General features: G+C 41.1%; 1 protein-coding gene across 1 annotated transcript in view; it reads left to right on the top strand.

Annotated features, from left to right (window-relative positions):
- The first annotated feature begins 2,926 nt into the window (after positions 1 to 2,926).
- Positions 2,927 to 22,448, top strand: part of fstl5 (follistatin-like 5) — a 343,175-nt gene continuing 323,653 nt past the window's right edge. The window contains 1 exon segment of the mRNA XM_056472163.1: positions 2,927 to 3,436. Within this exon segment, the coding sequence (XP_056328138.1) occupies positions 3,414 to 3,436 (23 nt within the window). The 5' untranslated portion in view covers positions 2,927 to 3,413.

The raw sequence follows: 22,448 nt of genomic DNA, 5'->3' as shown, positions 1-22,448 counted from the left end.
TTTTGACTGTAGGTGTTTTTAGACAGCTAAGTGGGTCTGTAGTGAAAACAATTATATGGAGATGCGCTCTCTCTCTCTCTCTTCTCTATCTCTCTCTCACTCTCTTTCTGTGGGTTTGGTGCTAATCCAACAGTCGGCAGAGATTTTTGGCTCTTCTACTCTTCAGACTGGATGCTCTCTGAATTTCTCTCTCGTTGTTTGTGTAAGGTTGCTCTGACTGTCTGGCTTTCTCTGTTGAGTCATTAGAGTGAGTTATAGTTGCTTTTGGAGCCCAAGCGAATTCATCGTCTGGCTGATATTTGCTCCAATGTGCCGTCACAAATATAATAACTTTTTTTTTTTTTGGTTTCCATGTCCACCAAACAGGAGGTCTGCGTAGCATGAATGGTACACAGTAGTGTAATAGCTGGGACAGCTGATGTGTTTTGGGTTAATCTTTGTGTATAATTGCACTGTGGAGAAACACGGAATGGATATTCAGAGAAAGAGAGGATTGTCAATATTTGGTGTGTGTAAATGTAGAACGGTGTACATAAAACCCAGTGTTTACTTTAGTCTCAGTGAAATAAAATGTCTCGAGTGACTGAATTTTGGTCGTCTATCCATGAAAACCCCCCTCTGAGATGTATGAAGTTTTTTTTGGCTCCGTGATGAACTGATAAGTGTGTAAATCAGAGCGAGAGTGCAGATGTGAAGACAGGAAGACTCCTGGAGTAAAGTGGCGCTGATCAACACTTTATATAATCAGTCTTTTGCAATTATGTTTAAAATTCATTCATTTTCTTTTCGGCTTAGTCCCTTTATTAATCAGGGGTCGCCACAGCGGAATGAATCACCAACTTATCCAGAATGTTTTATGCAGCGGATGCCCTTCCAGCTGCAACCCAACACTAGGAAACACTCACACACATACACTACGACCAATTTAGCTTATTCAATTCACCTATAGTGCATGCCTTTGGAGTGTGGGGGAAACCGGAGCACCTGGAGGAAACCCACAGAAACACTGGCAGGACATGCAAACTCCACACAGAAATGCCAACTGATTCAGCTGGGACTCGAACCAGCGACTTTCTTGCTGTGAGGCGATTGTGCTACCCACTGCTCCACCGTGATGCTCTGTTTAAAATTTGTATTAAGAAAATATTGGATATTATCATTTAAATTATACAACTGACAGCACAATGTTAGGGAAATTTGTAACTGTATGTGACACACATATCATGAAATGTGAAGCTGGAATATTTTTATCACCCCCTGCTGGACAGCTGCAGTACACGTCATAAACCCTGCCCATCAAATAACGCAACAATAAAAGATTTTTTGGGGGGGAAATTGTGTTCAAATAAATATGTTTCCATAGTATTTACTAAATATAATATTATCATTGCATGGGGAGTTTTTTATTGTAATACGTTTATTTATAATAATCCTTAAGGCTGGTTTATGCTTCTGCATCGGATGATTGCATGTAGCCTTGCATTTATACTTCTGCGTGCTGTTTGTGTTGCTCTGCAATAACACTTCCCAAACACTAGCTGGCAGTAGGTTTATATATTCCTCTCGTTTCTTTGCGGGTTTTGTTATTTCTGAACGCTACCTTAATGTAGAAGTGGCTCAAACTCACTTATTCAGAGGCAGGAACCGGTGGACATGCAACAACTTTAATCATAAGGTAAACATAAAACAACGGTTTCCATCTGGAGCACCTTCACATGATTCAACACATGTAAACACTTGCTCCATCGAGCTTGGGGCTCTCAGCCCCACCCACACTCATCACAGCTGCCAAGCTGGCCAATCACAGAGCTTACTTACTTTATTTATTTATTATTATTATTATTATTATTATTATTATTATTATTATTATTATTATTATTATTATTTATTTAATTATTTATTATTATTATTATTATTATTATTATTATTATTATTATTATTATTATTATTATTATTTATTTATTTATTTAATTATTTGTTTAATTATTTATTAATATTATTATTATTATTATTATTATTATGATTATTTATTTGTTTATTTGTTTAATTATTATTATTATTATTATTATTATTATTATTATTATTATTATTATTATTATTATTATTATTATTATTTTTATTTATTTATTTATTTATTTATTATTTATTCATTCATTAATTTTCTTTTCGGCTTAGTGCCTTTGTTAACCACAGCATAAAGAACCACCAACTTATCCAGCATATGTTTTACACAGCGGGTGCCCTTCCAGCTGCAACCCATCACTGGGAAACATCCATATACACATACACTATGGACAATGTAGCTTACCCCAATTCACCTATAGTGCATGTCTTTTGAATGTGGGGGAAACTGGAGCACCCGGAGGAAACCCACACCAACACGGGGAGAACATGCAAACTCCACACAGAAATGCCTACAGACCCAGCCTATTTTTATTTATTTATTTGTAGTACTTTATATTATTTTCATTATTTTTGTTTGCATTGAGTAGACCTATGTGTATGCCAAGAACGCCATAATGCCACATTTGTTTTTATGAAAGCTAACTAAGAAATCAGCGTTGACTAACTTTTTGGGCATTTTTTTGCTAGATTGTTTGTTTATTTATTTATTTATTTATTTATTTATTTATTTATTTATTTATTTAATTAATTAATTAATTTTGTTTATTTATAATTTTCATTTAATTATTTATTTATTCATTTATTTATATTATTTTATTTTTTATGCATTGAGTAGATCTATGTGCATGCCCAAAACGTCATAATGCCACATATGATTTTTATTTATTTATTTTTTTAAATACAAGCTAAGTAGTAAATCAGTGTTGACTCCTATTTTTTTTTTCACAACATAAGTGGACCTTCAAGCACGCGCAATCACGCAAACGCTGCGCCGCGCGGAAGGAACAGGAGCACCGGACAGCCTGCGCACAAACTCTGTTCATCTTTGTCAAGGGCAATTCATTTAAACGGATGAGCTCAGACAAGTCGGCTGGCTGTTTCCACTCGTCGGGCTTTTGCAGTGGAGCTTTTGATTGGCTGATTGTATTATTGTATGCAAATCCGCTCGGGGTTGCAGCCAGTAGGTGAAAGGCTCGCGCTGGTGTGGCTCTCGAGACCCGGAGCGCGAGCGCGGAGAAGCGGCTTTCCGCGGAGCTGTCCAGTCCTGGAGGTGCTGAAACGCAGGATTTCACTCCAGTTTCTTTCTTTCTTCCGCGGAGCTGTCCACTCCAGGAGGTGCTGAAAGCAGGATTTCACTTCAGCTGGAAGGAATGCACAAACTCCGAGGACGCTGTACTGCATAGATATTCTACACGGGATTGGATTTACTTCGCATCACTTAACATTGTTGCTCATCAAGTAGTACAGTGTGCTATTTTTCAAAACCTCAGTTGGAAATACGTTTCTGGATGACTTGTGGTTGGACACACAGGTATGTTTTTCTTTCTGTAGCTCGTTAAGATCATGCTTCGGGTGTGTGGAAGCAGATGATTTTGAGTGTGGTTTAAGACGCGTTCACTGTGTTATTTGGTGCTGGGATTTAATAGAAAGGAACAACGGAAAGCACTTTGGATGTGGAGTGTGAATAATTTAGCATATTGTGCAGTGACATTCAGCGTAGCGGGCAGATCTGACAGAATAGTAGCCGTGCTTGATGGAGGGTGATGAAGTTAGACGAGCTTTTACCATATGCTGTTATCAGGGACAAGTTCACTCATCGGTCGATCCGATGTTATGTTACCTCAAATGATAAAAAATAAAATAAATAAATATATCAAATTTAACATTCGTATGGGACGCTGAGCAAAGCTCGTGGCCGTTTAATTTAGCCGCAGGGTACTTAGCAAGTTGTTTTTCTTAGCACGCAAATCCTTGAGTGACACCGTGCGCGCGCTCGCGGGGATTATTCTCTTGTTTTCCTCGTGCAGATTCAATCTGGCGTGCGCGTGTATATGGCGATCGCTGGTAATTGACATGGCTGCTGGAGACGGGCGACAAATTGCTGTCTGTAGTGCAATTATACGGAGCCGTTCACATAGGACGTGTTCTTGCGTCCAAAAACAGATCGAAGGAGCGCAGAGGCGTTTTAACTAGTTAAACTGGTGTTACTTGACAGCAGGTTGCGACACCGCGGTCAGAGATGTCTGTTTAACGCGCGTGTACAGAAATCGACTGCTAGAAAAAAGCAAAGCCTGGTGAATACAAGAGCGAGCGGCAAGAGTGAACGGCTTTAACGTGTTCTGATTGAATATGTTGCAGGATTTGTATGTTTTATTCTTGTAAATGCTGGCTTAAGTGTTAGTTAGTGAGTATATAGTCATGTATATACTTCTAACTTCTATATTTACATTATTAAAGGGATAGTTCACCCCAGAATGAAAATTTACTTAGCATTTACTCACCCTCAAGTGTACTCAATTTTTTATTTTGCTAACTAGTTCAAGCTTCTTATTTAAAATGAGCTTAAACAACACAATTCTGGAGATTTTTGGGGGAATCAAATGTTTTTATGTTCAATCCACTTAAATTTGTTTCGTTAACTTAATCAAATTGTGTTGGGACAACATGAGTTGTGTGAAACCCTACATTTTTACAGTGTTTCCATACCTTTATGCGTTTACTTTTTCGGTTGAAAACAAAAGAAGACATTTTGAAAAATGGTAAAAACTTGTAAACATTGACTTCCATTGTAATATAAAAACAAACTTATGCAATTAACTTCTTCAAAATAAGAAACTTGAGGTTTGTGACAAGTGATTGTTGAGTAGTGTTTTGTTTTGGGTGAACTGTTTCTTTAAGGGATAATTCCAGTAGATGCAGATTGATGGGACACTAGGTTAAATTAGCGAGAGTCCTGCTTGAACTGCTTTAACGTGTTCTAATTGAATATGTTCCAGCATTTGTTCATGCTTTTTCTATATACACTCTTAAGTGTTAGAGAGTGACTGTGATCATTTTATAGTTCTAACCTGGATTCGGATTATTATTGAACTTTGTTTTCACCATTAAAGAGACAGTTCACCCCAAAATAAACATTTACTCAGCATTTACTCACCCTCAAGTGCACTCAAATTATTTTAACTGCTTGTTCAAACTACTTATTCAAAATGAGCTTAAACAACAGAATTCTGGAGATATTTTGGGGGGGGAAATTTTTTTTTATGTTTAATTCACTTAAATGTGTTCTGTTAACTTAATCAATTTGTGTTGGGACAACATGAATTGTGTAAAACCCTGCATTTGTTTTCAATTCTCAATGCATTTCCTTTTTCTGTTAAACAGAAGATATTTTGCAAAAATGTTAGAAACCTGTAAACATTCATTCATTCATTTTCGTATTGGCTTAGTCCCTTTTTTAATCAGGGGTCGCCACAGCGGAATGAACCGCCAACTTATCCAACACATGTTTTATGCAGCGAATGCCCGTCCAGCCGCAACACATTTCTGGTTTACACACTCACCCACACTCATACACTATGGACAATTTAACCTACCCTATTCACCTGTACCACATGTCTTTGGACTGTGGGGGAAACCGGAGCACCTGGAAGAAACCCACGCGATTGCAGGGAGAATATGCAAACTCCTCACAGAAACGCCAACTGACCCAGCCGAGGCTCGAACCGGCGACCTTCTTGCTGTGGGGCGACAGCACTACCTACTGCGCCACTGCGTCGCCCAGAAACCCCTAAACACTGACTTCCAAACTATAGTAAAAACACTAACTATGCAAATCAAGATTTTTCAAATTAACTACTTCAAAATAAACTCGATCAGGTTCGTGTCAAGTGTTGGTTAAATAGCAGAGTTTTGTTTTGGGTGAACTGTTTCTTTAAGGGATAATCCCTGTAGATGCAGATTGATAGAGCACTAATAGGTTAAATTAAGCTCTCTGCGTGAACCACTTTAATGACGTTCCAACATTTGTTCATGCTTTATTTTTCTATTTACACTCTTAAGTATTAGTGAGGGAGTATATGGTCATTATAGTTCTAACCTACAGCCAGATCATTATAGAGCTTCATTTACACTATTAAAGAGAGAGTTCGCCCCAAAATGAACATTTACTGAGCATTTACTCACCCCTCAAGTGCACTCAAAAATATTTTGACTGCTTGTTCAAACTACTTATTTAAAATAAGCTTGAACAACACAATTCTGGAGTTAAAAAAACATGTTTTTTTTATTTATTCCACTTTTGATTTGTTATATTAACTTAATTAAATTGTGTTGGAACAACGTGAATGAGTCGTGTGTATCCCTGCATTTCTTACAGTGTTTCCACACCTTTATGTGTTTCCTTTTTTCGGTTGAACGCAAAAGAAGATATTTTGAAAAATGGTAAAAACTTGTAAACATTGACTTTCAAAGTAAAAAAACACACTACGTCTACATTTTTCAAATTAACTTTTTCAAAATAAGAAACTTGATAAGCAGATGGAGATAAATGAGTGCAGATATTTGTTTTGGGTGGACTGTAATCCTTATGGATGCAGATTGATGCGGCAATAATAGGTTAAATTAGCGAGCGTCCTGTGTGAACCACTTTAACGTGTTCTGGTTGAATATGTTCCAGCATTAGTCAATGCTTTATTTTAATTTTTTTCAAATACAGTGTTAATGAGTGACTATAAGATCGTGTTATAGTTCTAACCTACAACCAGATCATTATAGAACTGCATTCACACTATTAAAGGGATAGTTCACCCCAAAATGAAAATTTACTCAGCATATAAAGGTGCAGTAGGTGATCTGCATGAATGCTAACCGGTTAGCATTATATCCTTCAAACACAATCCCTCCCCTGACGTCCAAAACCATGCCTCCTGATATCGTGAACACACACACCTTAACAGTGACAGTAGAAAACCCACTAGACTATATCATGTCATTCGCCAGTTAGAAAACCTTATATCTGGGGTCACCAATCACGGTCCTGGAGGGCCGGTGTCCCTGCAGGTTTTAGCTCCAACTTGCCTCAACACACCTGCCTGATTGTTTCAAGAATACCTAGTAAGACCTTGATTAGCTTGTTCAGGTGTGTTTGATTAGAGTTGGAGCTAAAATCTGCAGGACACCGGCCCTCCAGGAACAAGTTTGGTGACCACTGCCTTATAGTACTTAATAATACTACAATTCCCAATGAAAAAAAAAGTATATTATATCTAGCACGTTTTCAGTATAGTTATTACTAAGCCATATTGACATGCTATTTTAAACCAAATATTCAGAGTATGGTAAAAAATGAACTTTTTTCAAAAATGAACCGATGTGAATATAAAACCAACTGCAGTTCAGTAAAGCAAGATAGTCGAAATAGCGCTATTTACTGATGCTTTGTTGTTAAATAATAAAAAAAAATCTAAATAAATAAAAACTAAATAAAAATCTACATTATTGATGCTGTAAAAGGTCACTTATGAAACTGAAAATAACAATAGTATGTAGATGCAGCCTTTATGGTGCAAGCTGAGATTGCATCACTCAGCGATGCAATGTCAGACACATTGCACTTAATGGAGTGAGTGACGTCACTGTGACGGGTAGGGTTAGGTGAGGGCATTAAAAAGCATTGGATGCAGCTCAGGTTGCATCGCACCAAGTCTGCATCCAGACCCCTCTCGAAAATAGTTACATCAGTCTTTCACCGGAAGATTTCAGTGGCTGAACAACACTTCCACTTATAACCCATTCACAACAACAAAATCTACATGAGCTTTGTATGACTAAAAGAGTTTTAAAACATGACATTACCTGTCTAACAGAAATACTTCAGCCATGGCGTCGTCCTTCCTCCAGGGTGCAAAAGTAACTCCAATTTTGATTCAGGATTTTAAAAAGTTTTGATTATCAGAATTATGGGAATTGTCGGCCTGACGATTTTAATTGGATGAAATTTTTTTAGTTTTATACCTTACCCAGAATATATAAATAAATACAAATACATTTATGTCACGGTCGATTATGCATGCGCTCTTTCTGTCATGTCACGTGGGATTGTTTTGTATTTCTGTTGTGTGTTGTGATCACGTGTCTCACCACTAGGATCAGCTGATCTGGCTTCAGCCCAGCTGTTGGCACTTAGCTTCTTCTATTTAAGAAGCGCTGTTACGTGCTTCATTGTCAGTTCGTTACACTTGTTTATGGTCTCTCTGTGTTTTGTCAGGAACCTCGATCTGTTACTCTCTTGGACTCTCGGTCACCTCCGATTCGACTACTTCCTCTTCCGAGGCTGGATGTTTTTGTGTAGTTGCTCGCTGAGCATTCTTGATTCATTCATTAAATTTTACTTGCAATTGGATCCCTCTGACTAGTGTGTTTCCTGAGCGTTACACATTTAGATCATTTATTTTATTCATTAGTATTGGAATATGAAGAGACTTTCAACCAGCACAACAAAAAAATGTTCTAAAACAATCACCTACTGCACTTTTAATCACTCTCGAGTGTTCCCAAAAGAGTTTTCTTTTTTCAGTTAAACACAAAACAGGATATGTCAAAAAAAATGTAGTAAAAAAAATGTAGTATCACAAAGAGAAAACTGAAGTGATTGCGTTTGGGAACAGAGATGAGGTTCTCAAGGTGAATGCGTACCTTGGCTCTAAGGGTCAAACAACAAAAAATAAGGTCAAGAATCTTGGTGTGACTCTGGAGTCAGATCTGAGTTTTAATAGTCATATCAAAGCAGTTAGTAAATCAGCATACTATCATCTCAAAAACATCGCAAGAATTAGATGCTTTGTTTCCAGTGAAGACTTAGAGAAACTTGTTCATGCTTTTATCAGCAGCAGGGTGGATTACTGTAATGGCCTCCTCACTGGCCTTCCCAAAAAGACAGTCAGACAGTTGCAGCTCATCAGAACGCTGCGGCCAGAATTCTGACCAGAACCAGGAAATCAGAGCACATCACACCTGTCCTCAGGTCTTTACACTGGCTCCCAGTTACATTCAGAATTGATTTTAAAGTATTATTATTGGTCTATAAATCACTAAACGTCCCAGGACCTCAATACATTACAGATATGCTCACTGAATACAAAGCTAACAGATCACTCAGATCTTTAGGATCAAATAGATTAGAAATCCCAAGAGTTCAGTCAAAGCAGGGTGAATCGGCTTTCAGCTACTAACAGCGCCCCTCGCTGCTGGAATCAGCTTCCAGAAATGATCAGATGTGCTCCAACATTAGGCACATTCAAATCAAGACTGAAAACACATCTGTTTAGCTGTGCCTTTACTGAATGAGCACTGTGCTACGTCCGACAGATCGAACTACTATGTTTTTCTCTTCTTTTTAATTCTTTTATAACACATTTTATCAGCTTTTATTTTATTTATTTTATTTTATTTTTATTCTTACCATTTTTATGTTTGTTTTTATTTCTCTTATACTTGTTTCTTTTATTCCTGTTTATGTAAAGCACTTTGAATTGCCACTGTGTATGAAATGTGCTATATAAATGAACTTGCCTTGCCTTTATTTTGATGGTCCCTTTAGCACATTTTGTTGAATTTGTTACAATGCATTTACAGTACTGTACATGCCAACTAATACATTATAAGTAGAATGTTAGGTTGGGATTGGTGTTTGGGTTAATGTAAGTTGACATGGACTTGCCAAGTTTCTTATAGTCAGTTAAATGTCTGTTGAAGGAGCAGTATCAACAGATTAAGCAGACAGTCTACTAATACTCAATTGAGACATAATTGGCATGTAGTTGCAATGCCACTTTGTCAACAATAATGTACAATAGGGACCATCAAAATAAAGTGGTACAAAACATTTTAGAAACCTGTAAACACTGACTTCCATATTAGAAAAAATAAAAAATAAAATAAAAAATACAGAGGTCAGCATTTATTAAAATAACTTCTTTAAAATAAGAAACTCGATCAGGTTTGTGACAACTGAAGGTTGAGTAAACGAAGGCAGAGTTTTGTTTTTTGTGTACTGTTTCTTTAAGGATTAATCCTTGTAGAGGCAGATTGTTGGGGCACTAATAGGTTAAATAAACAGCATGCATGCAATCTAATAGCTAATCCTTAGTAGATTGGTCATCTTGGTCAGAATGGGTTTAACGCTGAATGCATTACTCTAATATGTTTACCACCATGTTCACAAGGAGATTTATTCCCAATATTACCTATCCTTACCAATCGATAAGGAGTTTCCACAGTTCAGTTTCTCAGAGATATGTTGTAGGCGTTATTCAGTACATTTCCTTTCCTTTATCGCCGCAACATTTGAGAACATCACCTCAAGAGACCGCATTGTAGTTGGTGTTTTTTCTGCTGTTGATATTTGAAGCCAAGATGTTCTCAATCTGTCCTGTTTTGCTGGAATATTTAGATTTTCTCCCTGCCAAGCATTGACGTAGCATCAGTTCTTGTAGGCTTTGTTTGGAGCCAGTGCTTCGTGCGCACTATTTACAAAGTGAGAGAAAAAGTATATAACTGCTAAAGTAATACATAAAAGAGTTTTAAGGTGGGTGGAAATGCAGAGACCACCTGCTCGGCGTATGACTGATGAGCCTCATAGTTAATGTATGAGAACCCAGCGAGGGTCAGCTACAGTGTGAGCTCTTATGCATTTTCAGCTCCAGTGATTCTGATGCACAGCGAGTTTCTAGATCAAATGAGTATAGGTGCAATCGTGGCACTTCTTTTTTGTTGTAGCAAAAGGATGAACTGAAGACAAAGCCTCTACAGGGAACTCAAACAGTGCAAGAAGCGAGAGGAACAACAGACAATCGCTTCTCCCACACAGAGAGACATGCATATTCACACGTATACAGTAGAGGAGCCTCAGATCTGACAAACACGCATTAAAAACCACTGAATAGGCTATTTAATATGCCTCCAGAGCAGATGGCACTCAAACAAATCTGGAAGACACATCGCTGGAGAGATTAAGAAAAGAACACAATAGATCAGCTTTAGAAGTGGAAATGTACTGTATTTCGCATCGTCGGCATTGGATCTTCCTCACCCTTTCTCTCGCTCTTCTCCAACTCTCCACTTTTCAGAGTTTCGCCCCAATTATTGTACATTTTTCAGCAGCAGGTGGGAGAGCTGCTGTAATGCGGTGCTGTGCACTGATGTGAGAAACGCTGCTCACAGTGGAAATAAATGCAAGCACCGTTACGCATGAGAGTGGTTTAGCATGCAACATCATGGGAGAGCTTCCTAAAATCACCTCTAAAATGAAACTACTTAAAGGGTAGTTTTACCTGGAAAAGAAACTAGGTATTCACCCTCAAATCATTCCAATCCTTGAGATTTTGAAAATGACTGTCTTTTGTGTTCCTCAATAGATTGCTGTGAAGAAATGAGGTTATCTCTGCAAATGGATAATAACATATGAGAAACACTAATCTGACAGTTTCCTCAATTCTGTGCTATTCAAATAATTCTCACAATTCGCGTTTTTATTCACAAATTCTGACTTCTTACCATATAATTTAGTGTTTTTATTCAATAATTCTGACTTTTATTGCCTTTTTAGTTCATATCTTAGAATTATAACTGTTAATTCTGAATTTGTGAGACAAATCAATGCTATCTCATGGTAATTTGTAACTTTTTGATGTAGTGGCTGAGAAACTGAGACACTGAGAGATGGCAATGAAGTTTATAGGTTTAATGCACAGGTGGCAAAGTCAGTTCCAAAAGACTCACAATAGCAAATAAAAAACGACATGCTGAGTTAATATTCTCCAGTTATGATTCTGAGAGATACTGAGAGATGGCAATGAAGTTTATATGTTTAATGCACAGGTGGCACACTCAGTTCCTGCAGCTCTGCACAGTTTAGCTCCAACCCTAACTAAACACATCTGATCAAACTAATTGAGTTCTTCAGGCTTGTTTGAAACCTTACAGGTGTGTTGAAGCAGGTTGGAACTAAGTTCCTGGAGAGCCGCAGCTCTGCACAGTTGAGTTTGACAGCCCTAGCCTAATGTATATGTTGCAAATCTAGCTCTTTACTCATGAAAATACTCTCTTTTGTGTTCCTCAATAGATTGCTGTGAAGAAATGAGGTTATCTCTGCAAATGGATAATAACATATGAGAAACACTAATCTGACAGTTTCCTCAATTCTGTGCTATTCAAATAATTCTCACAATTCTCATGTTTTTATTCACAAATTCTGACTTCTTACCATATAATTTAGTGTTTTTATTCAATAATTCTGACTTCTTACCTGTCACGGTTCGTAGAGGGGAAAAAGGGGCGAGGACCCAAATGCAGAGTAAAGTAAAATTGTTTAATAAAATAAAACAAAAGAACAACAAAAACCACCCCGAGGGGGAAAACACTAAACTATAACACAAACAGAGAAACAAACTTGACTGGGTTGGCTGGACGAAGCAAGGCTGGACACAACAGGACAAGGAATTATCGACGACGAACTGGCACAGGACAGCAGACATGAGGAGAATATAAGCAGGAGAAATTAATACACAAACAGATGAACATAATTAACTAATAATGGGTTAACAAGGAGGGTGGGACTAGACAATAGACGGGAGAGCACCTGACACAAGGAGACAACAAGCCAGGTGCTCACATTAAACAAGACTAGAACACGCAGCCAATGAGAGAACTCATTAACCGCGTGTTCGTATGACAAGACACAAAGCACACAACAAAAGCACGCGACCCATGTAAACACAGAGCCACGTGCTTTGACAACAGACGCAAGCACACGATAAGTGAACACCTTACCGTGCGCTCACATAAATGCAACGCGCATGTTTCATCTCAGCGCCAACCAAAACCGAAACCAACAAGACGGAGACGCTGAGAATGAAACAGCGCGATGCTGACGAAACAAAACAAACACGAGTACAAGAGCGCGCGTCCCAAGGACGCGCAGACCCCGCGCGCCCGCGTCAAGCGGGAGCGCGCACGGTCCGCACGCACCTCTGATGACGCGCACCCAGACAATGACAAAACAAGTGCTCGACCCAAGAAAACTCGAGCCGAGCACTACAGGACAAGACAAAACAGAGCTAGTGTCCGGACTCTGCCACCAAAACAAGAATTTACAAGACCAGAGTGGCAGAACCCTGACACTAGCCCCCCCCAAAAGGGACGCCACCTGGCGTCCCTAAAGGGAACATCCAACAAGGTACAAGACAAACAAGAAACACCACAAGACAACATCAACAAGCACAAGACAGGGAAGTGAACAGGCAAGATAACATGAAGGGGGGGAGGGAGGGGAGCCAAGCCAGACCCAACAAAACGAACAAGGGAGGGATTGGAGGGCAAGACCAGGGAGGGACAGGAGGTACAGTCCAGTGCGGGACCAGAGGGACAGTCCAGGGTGGGTTCAATGGGTCAATAGCCCCGGCAGGAAACCAGGGCTGAGCCGGAGGGTCCGTCCAGGGTGGTAGACGGGCACACCAGGGAGGTGCAGGAGGGACGACCCAGGGACAGTCTGTCAGGGGAGACAAGGCAGGTTGCCTGATGGGAGCCAGCAGGGCTGGAGGCCTGTGGGGAGCCGGCAGGGCTAGGGGCGGTTTGACTGAAGGCCTGAAGGTCGCCGACTGGACAGGAGGCCTGTGGGGAGCCGGCTTGACTGGAGTCGGCTTGACTGAAGGCCTGCAGGACGCCGGCTGGACAGGAGGCCTGAGGGGAGCCACCAAAGCTGGAGGCGGCTTGACTGAAGGCCTGAGGGGAGCCACCAAAGCTGGAGGTGGCTTGACTGAAGGCCTAAGGGGCGCCGGCTGGACAGAAGGCCTATGGGGAGCCGGCAGGGCTGGAGGCCTGAGGGGAGCCGGCAGGGCTGGAGCCGGCTGGACAGGAGGCCTGTGGGGAGCCGGCAGGGCTAGGGGCGGCTTGACTGAAGGCCTGAAGGTCGCCGACTGGACAGGAGGCCTGTGGGGAGCCGGCTTGACTGGAGTCGGCTTGACTGAAGGCCTGCAGGACGCCGGCTGGACAGGAGGCCTGAGGGGAGCCACCAAAGCTGGAGGCGGCTTGACTGAAGGCCTGAGGGGAGCCACCAAAGCTGGAGGCGGCTTGACTGAAGGCCTAAGGGGCGCCGGCTGGACAGGAGGCCTATGGGGAGCCCGCAGGGCTGGAGGCCTGAGGGGAGCCGGCAGGGCTGGAGCCGGCTGGACAGGAGGCCTGTGGGGGGCCGGCTGGGCTGGAGCCGGCTGGACAGGAGGCCCGTGGGGAGCCGGCTGGGGTGGAGGCCCGTGGGGAGCCGGCTGGGGTGGAGGCCCGTGGGGAGCCGGCAGGGCAAGGAGCCGGGCTGGGGCCGGCAGGGCAAGACGTCTGGGTGGTGCCGGCAGGGCTAGACGTCTGGGTGGTGCCGGCAGGGCTAGACGTCTGGGTGGTGCCGGCAGGGCTAGACGTCTGGGTGGTGCCGGCAGGGCTAGACGTCTGGGTGGTGCCGGCAGGGCAATGAACCACGCTGGGGCCGGCGGGGCAAGACGTCTGGGTGGTGCCGGCAGGGCAATGACCGGGGCTGGGTCCGGCAGGGCAAGGCGTCTGGGTGGTGCCGGCAAGGCAATGACCGGGGCTGGAGCCGGCACAGGGCGGCGCTCTGGGGCTGGAGCCGACACTGGCGGGCGCTCTGGGGCTGGAGCCGACACTGGCGGGCGCTCTGGGGCTGGAGCCGACACTGGCGGGCGCTCTGGGGCTGGAGCCGACACTGGCGGGCGCTCTGGGGCTGGAGCAACCCTCGCTGAAGAGGCCTTCCTCTTCAGCCTCCGCTTTTGGGTGCGGGTTAACCCTTGGGGGTTGGTCATAGGCTGGGAGATGGTGCTCGTGATGGTGGTGAGAGATGGCCTCTTTCCTCTCCGTTTCAGAGCAGAGGACAGCAGAAAGCTGGGATCAGGAGTTTCACCCTGAGCCGCCTGACGAACCAGATGCTCCACAAACTGATGGTAAGACAGCCCTCCCAACTCAAGCATCTGCTGGATATTGAGGGGCTTGTCGAGGGCATAGTTGAGGAGGTTCACCAGGGCTTGGTCATTGAACCCCAGCCCCTCTGCTGCCACACCAAATTTAGCCGCAAACTTTCCCACCTTCATGCCACGTTGCCGCAGTGACTGCAGACTGATGAGCTGCAGCATGCGGCTGGAGAACGGGCTGTCTTCACTCTGCTGGGTCCTCATTTGGCCAGTTCGTACTGTCACGGTTCGTAGAGGGGAAAAAGGGGCGAGGACCCAAATGCAGAGTAAAGTAAAATTGTTTAATAAAATAAAACAAAAGAACAACAAAAACCACCCCGAGGGGGAAAACACTAAACTATAACACAAACAGAGAAACAAACTTGACTGGGTTGGCTGGACGAAGCAAGGCTGGACACAACAGGACAAGGAATTATCGACGACGAACTGGCACAGGACAGCAGACATGAGGAGAATATAAGCAGGAGAAATTAATACACAAACAGATGAACATAATTAACTAATAATGGGTTAACAAGGAGGGTGGGACTAGACAATAGACGGGAGAGCACCTGACACAAGGAGACAACAAGCCAGGTGCTCACATTAAACAAGACTAGAACACGCAGCCAATGAGAGAACTCATTAACCGCGTGTTCGTATGACAAGACACAAAGCACACAACAAAAGCACGCGACCCATGTAAACACAGAGCCACGTGCTTTGACAACAGACGCAAGCACACGATAAGTGAACACCTTACCGTGCGCTCACATAAATGCAACGCGCATGTTTCATCTCAGCGCCAACCAAAACCGAAACCAACAAGACGGAGACGCTGAGAATGAAACAGCGCGATGCTGACGAAACAAAACAAACACGAGTATAAGAGCGCGCGTCCCAAGGACGCGCAGACCCCGCGCGCCTGCGTCAAGCGGGAGCGCGCACGGTCCGCACGCACCTCTGATGACGCGCACCCAGACAATGACAAAACAAGTGCTCGACCCAAGAAAACTCGAGCCGAGCACTACAGGACAAGACAAAACAGAGCTAGTGTCCGGACTCTGCCACCAAAACAAGAATTTACAAGACCAGAGTGGCAGAACCCTGACATTACCATATAATTTAGTGTTTTTATTCACAAATTCTGACTTCTTACCATATAATTTAGTGTTTTTATTCACAAATTCTGACTTCTTACCATATAATTTAGTGTTTTTATTCAATAATTCTGACTTTTATTGCCTTTTTAGTTCATATCTTAGAATTATAACTGTTAATTCTGAATTTGTGAGACAAATCAATGCTATCTCATGGTAGTTTGTAACTTTTTGATGAAGTGGCTGATTCATATGAATTTGTATGATCTCATTGCTATATTTTAGTATGATTAGCACATCCCCCTTTGACGGTTGGGTTTAGGGGTGAGGTTTGATGCCACACCTCCTTTTAAAAATTGTATGAACTAGCTATTAAACTGACAATGTAAACTCGTTTCATTTCCTCATGAGATCAGGCTGGAGAAAAACTTAAAATAAACCTTTTCTTATTTGATTCTATGAGATACAAGGTCGCAATACTGGGAAATTTGATTTTGAGAGTCACAATAGCAAAAAAAAAACGACATGTTGAGTTAATATTCTCCAGTTATGATTTTGAGAGATACTGAGAGATGGCAATGAAGTTTATAGGTTTAATGCACAGGTGGCACACTCAGTTCCTGCAGCTCTGCACAGTTTAGCTCCAACCCTAACTAAACACATCTGATCAAACTAATTGAGTCCTTCAGGCTTGTTTGAAACCTTACAGGTGTGTTGAAGCAGGTTGGAACTCAACTGTGCAGAGCTGCGGTTCTCCAGGAACTGAGTTTGGCAGCCCTAGCCTGATGTATATGTCGCAAACCTAGCTCTTTACTCATGAAAATGACTCTCTTTTGTGTTCCTCAATAGATTGCTGTGAAGAAATGAGGTTATCTCTGCAAATGGATAATAACATATGAGAAACACTAATCTGACAGTTTCCTCAATTCTGTGCTATTCAAATAATTCTCACAATTCTCGTTTTTATTCACAAATTCTGACTTCTTACCATATAATTTAGTGTTTTTATTCAATAATTCTGACTTTTATTGCCTTTTTAGTTCATATCTTAGATTTATAACTGTAATTCTGAATTTGTGAGACAAATCAATGCTATCTCATGGTAATTTGTAACTTTTTGATGAAGTGGCTGATTCATATGAATTTGTATGATCTCATTGCTATATTTTAGTATGATTTGCTCTTCCCCCTTTGACGGTTGGGTTTAGGGGTGAGGTTTGATGCCACACCTCCTTTTAAAAATTGTTTGAACTAGCTATTAAACTGACAATGTAAACTCGTTTCATTTCCTCATGAGATCAGGCTGGAGAAAAACTTAAAATAAACCTTTTCTTATTTGAATCTATGAGATACAAGCTTACAATACTGAGAAATTTGATTTTGAGACTCGCAATAGCAAACAAAAAACGACATGCTGAGTTAATATTCTCCAGTTATTCTGAAAGATACTGAGAGATGGCAATGAAGTTTATAGGTTTAATGCACTGGTGGCAAACTCAGTTCCTGCAGCTCTGCACAGTTTAGCTCCAACCCTAACTAAACACATCTGATCAAACTAATTGAGTCCTTCAGGCTTGTTTGAAACCTTACAGGTGTGTTGAAGCAGGTTGGAACTAAACTGTGCAGAGCTGCGGCTCTCCAGGAACTGACTTTGACAGCCCTAGCCTAATGTATATGTTGCAAACCTAGCTCTTTACTCATGAAAATACTCTCTTTTGTGTTCCTCAATAGGTTGCTGTGAAGAAATGAGGTTATCTCTGCAAATGGATAATAACATATGAGAAACACTAATCTGACAGTTTCCTCAATTCTGTGCTATTCAAATAATTCTCACAATTCTCATGTTTTTATTCACAAATTCTGACTTCTTACCATATAATTTAGTGTTTTTATTCAATAATTCTGACTTTTATTGCCTTTTTAGTTCATATCTTAGAATTATAACTGTTAATTCTGAATTTGTGAGACAAATCAATGCTATCTCATGGTAGTTTGTAACTTTTTGATGAAGTGGCTGATTCATATGAATTTGTATGATCTCATTGCTATATTTTAGTATGATTAGCACATCCCCCTTTGACGGTTGGGTTTAGGGGTGAGGTTTGATGCCACACCTCCTTTTAAAAATTGTTTGAACTAGCTATTAAACTGACAATGTAAAATAGTTTCATTTCCTCATGAGATCAGGCTGGAGAAAAACTTAAAATAAACCTTTTCTATTTTGAATCTATGAGATACAAGCATACAATACTGAGAAATTTGATTTTGAGACTCACAATAGCAAACAAAAAACGACATGCTGAGTTAATATTCTCCAGTTATTCTGAAAGATACTGAGAGATGGCAATGAAGTTTATAGGTTTAATGCACAGGTGGCAAACTCAATTCCTGCAGCTCTGCACAGTTTAGCTCCAACCCTAACTAAACAAACCTGATCAAACTAATTGAGTCCTTCAGGCTTGTTTGAAACCTTACAGGTGTGTTGAAGCAGGTTGGAACTAAACTGTGCAGAGCTGCGGCTCTCCAGGAACTGAGTTTGACAGCCCTAGCCTAATGTATATCTTGCAAATCTAGCTCTTTTCTCATGATTGATATACAAGATACACTCTAAAAAGGCTGGGTTGTTGTAACCCAGCATTGGGCCAATAATGGACAAATCCCACTGTTGTTTTAAAAGTGTCATTTAAATTTAACAGAAAAAAATGAACCTATTTGTTTGTTTGTATTTAGTTCAACATTGGTTTAGTCAAAATGTTATATATTTTTTTCAGTGTATTTCAGTGAATTGAACGATACAACACTGCAAAAACAGTTTTTTTACTTACAGCTTTTGTCCAAATATTTAAAAATTATTAAATCAAGAAGCATTTTCTAGACAAGCAAAACAAATTGTCTTGTTTCAAGAAATAATTTGCCAAAATTTAGCGAGTTTTTCCCTTAAAACAAGCAAAATAATCTGCCAATTTGTAACGCAAAATAATTTCTGCTTTTGCTTGTTTTTTGTTTTGACATTTGATTATATAAAAACTCCATAATTTAGTCATATTTCTTAAAAGAAGACAATATATTTGCTTGTCTGTAATTGTTAGATATTTGGACTAGAAACAAGATTAAAACTCTAGCCCTCTGAGGTTGCCAGGTCACGCCAGAGGGACCAGCATCTCTCTCTCTCTTTTTCTTTTTTTTTTTTTTTAAGTGAAGTTTTCAAACTAATTTCGAGAGGAGCACGTGATATGATTGACTGCAGCTGGCCACTCATCTACATTCACTAGTTAGCCAATCAGATTAACCCCAACTCACTATAAGTAGCCTAGCTAGAACTACTCTTTTATCTTCGTTTTCCGAAGAAACCCCCCATCCAGCCCTTCTCCTCCTTTCTTCCTCTTACCACGGGGAGCTCTCGAGAACCACCTGATCTCGTACTCCCCCATATGCTCTATGGACCAGGCGGGAGCCCTGGGCTCACCTATCTCCGAGCTCAGGGTTCTCTCCCGGGACAGCATGCCAAACAATATCTAAGTGTGAACTCTTGAAATACTCTGTTGATTTTGGTCACACAACTAAGTAATGTAATGTGTATGTATATTGTGCATTTATTGTGTATGGCCATATACCCATAGTGGGTATTTGGCCAGGACTCTGGGGTAACATCCCTACTCTTTACACGTTTTTAATGACCACAGAGAGTCAGGTCTTCAATTTAACGTCTCACCCAGAAGACAACTCTCACTGACACTACAGTGTCACCTTCCCTCACACAGACCATAGGTTGAGCACCCCCTGCTGGCCTTTCTAACACCACTTCCAACAGCAACCTAGTTTTCCCATGTAGTCTCCCATCCAGGTACTGACCAGGCGCCTGTTTAGCTTCAGTCTTAGTAACCGGTCTTGGGCTGCAGGGTGATATGGCTGTGACTATTTACACCATTTGAATCTGTTAGGTGTCTACTTTTTTTGTGTACACTCACAATAATAACAAAAGTGTGTGCTTTCGGTTTTGTAATAAGTAGCTGAAATAAGCACAAATGTCAGGGCATGTGAAAATATCTTAGGGGTCCCAAAATCACCTCAGACCCCAGAGGGCTAAGTAAGAAAAGCATTTTTTTCTGTGAGAGGCTCAATTTTGAGAAGACCATATTGACCATATATTTTGATTATTGTCAATAATGATTAAAAAAACAAGTTTGGTATGTAGTTTCAGTATGAAGGCTATAGTTTTATTAATAATAATAAAATATTACTTGGATAGAGTGGCAATAAGCTTAGGGTGTAAGTTTGTCACTTCCAATGGAGGCACGCAACTTGCACGATGCGCACATGGTGATGCGCATGAATTTTCCAGGCGCCCCTAGTTGAAAAACATCTCAACTTTTCAGAATGCCACAAGTGCACTGTGATTCATGGAAGTAAAATTAACCAATCTGCTTCACACTTTGTATGAATATAGACATTTCAGTAATGGCAGACTAATTACCTCAGACAAACACAGAGCACCCAAACCCTGCAGTGCTTTTTACTTTTTTCTATAAACTTGCATCAGAGCTGCAGCAATGATTCGTCCATTCTTCATCCTCTGAGAAAGGGGTTGATGGTCGCCTAGTTATGAGAGAAGCCAGGGGGGCACAAGCAAAAAGCTCATTGTAAATGGTCAAGGAAACCACGCATACATGCTTGTCACTTCAGGTCCGAATAACAACACATGCGAAAATGAGTGCCGTATAGCAGCAGTGAGGAGGTTGTTAATAAAAAAGGATGTAAGGATGTCGCCAAAGTGGCTTTTTGGTTTCTTTTCTTGTGCATCCCAGAAACTAGCTCCCCATCTGAAATATTTTTTAGCATAAGGGCTAATGTAGTCATTCAACTTCACAATTTGAAGTGTTTCAGCATGTATTTGAGTAATGATGGTTGGTTCCTTTACTTGAAAGCTCAGATTTGATGATCATAATTACTTTTGTTGACAGAGTATGAGAATTACTGTATCATTATTATTCACACCTTACAGATGTTGATCTACGTACCTTTACCATTGCACACACTTTGTAACATTTTATTTATCAAGTTAACAAGTCTCTGTAACACTGTTGTTTGTTTTATAAAGAGATTAGATATTTAGTTTACATATTTTTGTTTTTGACTATTAAAACTATTTGCCTTAGTAATGTTGTATATTACAGTTTTTCTCAGTGGCTTTGGTGCATTTCTCACAACACTATTTACATTTGCACAACAGTTCATGCATTTCTCAAAACTAGTCATTTGTGCACACTATAGTAGCGGTTTCTCATTCCTTCCAACAAATTGCAAATGCTTTTGGACTTACATCAATAGCTTTCATACAACTCTCTGCTGTTTTAGAACATTTTCATTTGCTTATCATGTCAGTCAAAATGAACTAAATTTGTCAATGCTGAATAGTCATTTCATATTAAACTAATAGTCCTTATTTCATTATTTTTAGAACTAATTTTATAAAAATCTTTAAATCTTTTTTTTTCCTGAAAATGTCTTCTAAATTGAACAATTTGATGAATGATTTACAGACCTGTAATTTACAGTATGTTGTAGGTTCAGTTCCAATATATCCTGCACTATTGTTTACAGTTGTGCACAGCTCTACACAATGGGAGTTTATGTTTGTTGTAAATAAGGGTGTATTTATTCTTTTGCACAATGCTGTGAATAAATTAGAATTGCAAAGAGCATCTGCAGTAAAAACGTGAAACATACATATTCCAACCCAGGCTCATTCTGAGAACGTAGTTCTGGGGACGTTTCTGGAGACCGCGAAATACGTCCCGGGAGGTACGGATTTTTGCAGTCATTGTTTTCGCGAATCCGCGAGAGGCCGCTGTGCGCGCTTTTTCCCCGCGCCGTTCTCGCGTAAACACGCTAGAGGCCGCTGTCGAACGACCTTCCGCCTGTCTGCCTGGATGACAGGATGATTGACCGTGCGACCGGCCAATCGGCTGACCCACCCTCCTCCGTCCCTAAACCCAACCAACTACGATTCACAAAAGCCGTCCAGAAAAAGAAAAGCCCTCGTCTGATTTTTACCACGTTTTCGGATTTTGACCACATTCTCACTCTGTGACGAACTTGTTCGCTTCATTTTTTGGATTTTGTTTTTGTTTTCTTACCTGATTTCTGGAACCGCTCTTCCCCGGACTCGAACCCGGTCGTCGTCGTCGTCATGGTCAGCCCCTCTCTGCGCCTCGAGTCCGCCAGAGTACACGAAGAGCTAACCGGACAAACTGGTTGCAGCGAGAAAGCCCTCCACACGGAGGCGAGCGGTCGACTGGCCGGCCGGCAAGCGCCGAAAGGAACGGCGTCACACCGCCCCGCAGCGTTCGCTTAAAAAAATGAAATGCAGCCGTACGTACCCCCGGCTACGTATTTCGCGGTCTCCAGAAACGTCCCCGGGACTACGTTCTCAGAATGA

This window comes from Danio aesculapii, chromosome 14 (assembly GCF_903798145.1).
Source record: "Danio aesculapii chromosome 14, fDanAes4.1, whole genome shotgun sequence".
In the NCBI taxonomy this organism is placed as follows: domain Eukaryota; kingdom Metazoa; phylum Chordata; class Actinopteri; order Cypriniformes; family Danionidae; genus Danio; species Danio aesculapii.
The sequence above is the reverse complement of the archived record's forward strand: the minus strand, read 5'-3'. Positions and strand labels throughout refer to the sequence as shown.